We start from the raw sequence: 2,326 nt of genomic DNA, 5'->3' as shown, positions 1-2,326 counted from the left end.
ACACATGGCCAACAGTGGTTTGAGTCCTGGAGGATGTGGCTTGATTTCTTGCTTTCCTTCTCTCTGTCTTTGTCTGTGTGTGTGTGTGTGTGTGTGTGTGTGCGCGTGCACGCGCGCGTGTGGGTGTATGTGTGCATCTCTCTGGTCAAATTAAAATAAATGAGTGAATAAATAAAATTAAATTAAAAAAAAATTTTTTTTTTGAGAGGTTTTTGCTACAGGGAGCATGCACTTGCCAGAAAGACAGAGAGAGACAGAGAGACAGAAAGCGAGAAATCACCCCCCAGGGGGGATGGCCACGCCGCAATCCCTTCTCCTCCATTCTCCTCTCGGGATCTTGGGCACACACGCACATGCGCCCGGCATGAGTTTAAGCCACCTGTGAGCCTCTGGGCATGCTTTTGGCAGCAGACCAATATATAATGTGTATATGTGTATTGCACATATGTGGGGCATGTGTGTGCTCCTGTTCAGACACCTTACTTAGGGGGCCTTACTCCCAGGGGTGTTGGACTCCAACATGGCTGACTATGGTTCAAGTCCCAGACCCGGTGGCTTACTTTCTCACTTTCTCTCTCTCTCTCTGATTACATCAGATGATGATGATGATGATGATGATGATAATAATAAAATAAAAATAAAAATAATTCCTAAAAGAAAATAATGGGGGACCAGCAGTTGGCGTAATGGCTATGTCACTGGGCTCCCATGTAGTCGACCGCAGTTTGCATCCCGGACCTGGTGGCTTGGAACTCACGCCAGGCGCATGTGTGTGTGTGCCCAAGATCCCGAGAGGAGAATGGAGGAGAAGGGACTGCAGTGTGGCCATCCCCCTGGGGGGTGATTTCTCGCTTTCTGTCTCTCTCTGTCTGTCTGGCGAGTGCACGCACCCTATAGCAAAAACCTCTCTCAAAAAAAAAAAAAAAAATTAAAAAAAAAAAGACTATTTCCTGGGAAGGTTTTGATTCCCACTTTACAGCTGGAGAAACTGAGGCCAACACAGATGATGGGACCCATCAAGTCTCAGAGCCAGTAAACTGCAGAGCTGGGATTTGAACCCTCGGTCTGGGAACTGAGGGTTGGTCATTCACCCTTTTATACAGACCAGCTTGTCAGGAGCCTTCTCTGTCTTCCTTCTCCGTGTCCCCAGCGCCCAGCTCCAAGCCCAGCCCCCCGCAGATCAGAAAACGTTCAGGGGTGCGCAGAGCATCCTACCTTTGGCTTTAAGCTTCTCTAGAGCCGGGGGCTGGCCGCCCACCAAAGCCAAGAACTCGGCCTCCAGTTCCGCTTCGTTCACTCCGTCTTCAGGAATCATGAGGCCGTCTGGGGAGAGGTCAACCAACAGGCCCAGCTGCGGGAACGGGGAGGGCCCAGTCAGAACCTGGGGTGCACCATATGTCTGGAGGCAATCGGGACAGACCCAGAGTCTCCTTGGGAGGAAGGAACCAAAGTCTCCCAGGAGAAGCAGTTTCCCTGGGGAATGCCAGGAAGATGAAACAGGTCCAGAAAGCAACAGGTGTCCCAAGGCGGGCCAGGGCCTTTTGGCACCCATCAACTGGGGCCAAAGGGCAGACGAGCAGACAGATGGACCCAGCTCCCCACTCTGGGGCCACACCCACGCTACGCTGTGAGCCAAGCTCAGGGGCAACGGCTGGTCCCACACCTGCCCTAAGCAAAGCTCCTCTGCACACCTGGACTCTCCTAATATCCTCTGCACAGGCAGGAAGGGCAGGGCATCGAAAGTAATTAGGGGACCAGCAGTTGGCGTAATGGCTATGTCGCTGGACTCCCATGGAGCCGACCACGGTTTGAGTCCCGGACCCGATGACTTAAACCCATGCCGGGCGCATGTGCGTGTGTGCCCAAGATCCCGAGAGGAGAATGGAGGAGAAGGGATTGCGGTGTGGCCATCCTCCCTAGGGAGTGATTTCTCACTTTCTGTCTCTGTCTTTCTGGCAAGCACACGTGCCCTACAGCAAAGACCTCTCCAAAAAAAAAAAAAAGTAATTAGAACCTTGTGACAGGGTAGGGGGGGCAGCAGGTGGCATGGTGGTTAAAGCACTGGACTCCTACATGGCCAACCACGGTTCAAGTCCTGGACCTGATGGCATCCTTTATCACTTTCTCTTGGTCTCTGTCTGTCTCTCTCTGGTGCCCTATAGAAAATTAAAATAATAATAATAGTAATAAATAAAGTTAAATAAATACTTTTTTTTTTTTTGGAGAGGTTTTTGCTATAGGGCGCATGTGCTCACCAGACAGACAGAGAGACAGAAAGCGAGAAACCCCCCCCCAGGGGAGATGGCCACACCGCAATCCCTTCTCC

The 2,326-nt window shown here is 51.3% G+C and overlaps 1 protein-coding gene across 4 annotated transcripts in view; it reads right to left on the bottom strand.

The window, feature by feature from the left end:
* CC2D1A (coiled-coil and C2 domain containing 1A) overlaps positions 1-1,567 on the bottom strand; it is a 19,273-nt gene extending 17,706 nt beyond the window's left edge. For 3 of the 4 annotated variants that reach the window (XM_014592644.2, XM_014592645.2, XM_014592646.2), the window contains exon 1: positions 1,216-1,567. In XM_014592644.2, the coding sequence (XP_014448130.2) occupies positions 1,216-1,552 (337 nt within the window). In that variant the 5' untranslated portion in view covers positions 1,553-1,567. The remainder of the gene's footprint in view (positions 1-1,215) is intronic. The other variant, XM_006161008.3, reaches the window with a different exon arrangement.
* Positions 1,568-2,326: the final 759 nt, after the last annotated feature.

The sequence above is a fragment of the Tupaia chinensis genome, unplaced genomic scaffold (genome assembly GCF_000334495.1).
Source record: "Tupaia chinensis unplaced genomic scaffold, TupChi_1.0 Scaffold138060_1, whole genome shotgun sequence".
Taxonomy (NCBI): domain Eukaryota; kingdom Metazoa; phylum Chordata; class Mammalia; order Scandentia; family Tupaiidae; genus Tupaia; species Tupaia belangeri.
This window is presented reverse-complemented; position numbering and strand designations above follow the sequence as displayed.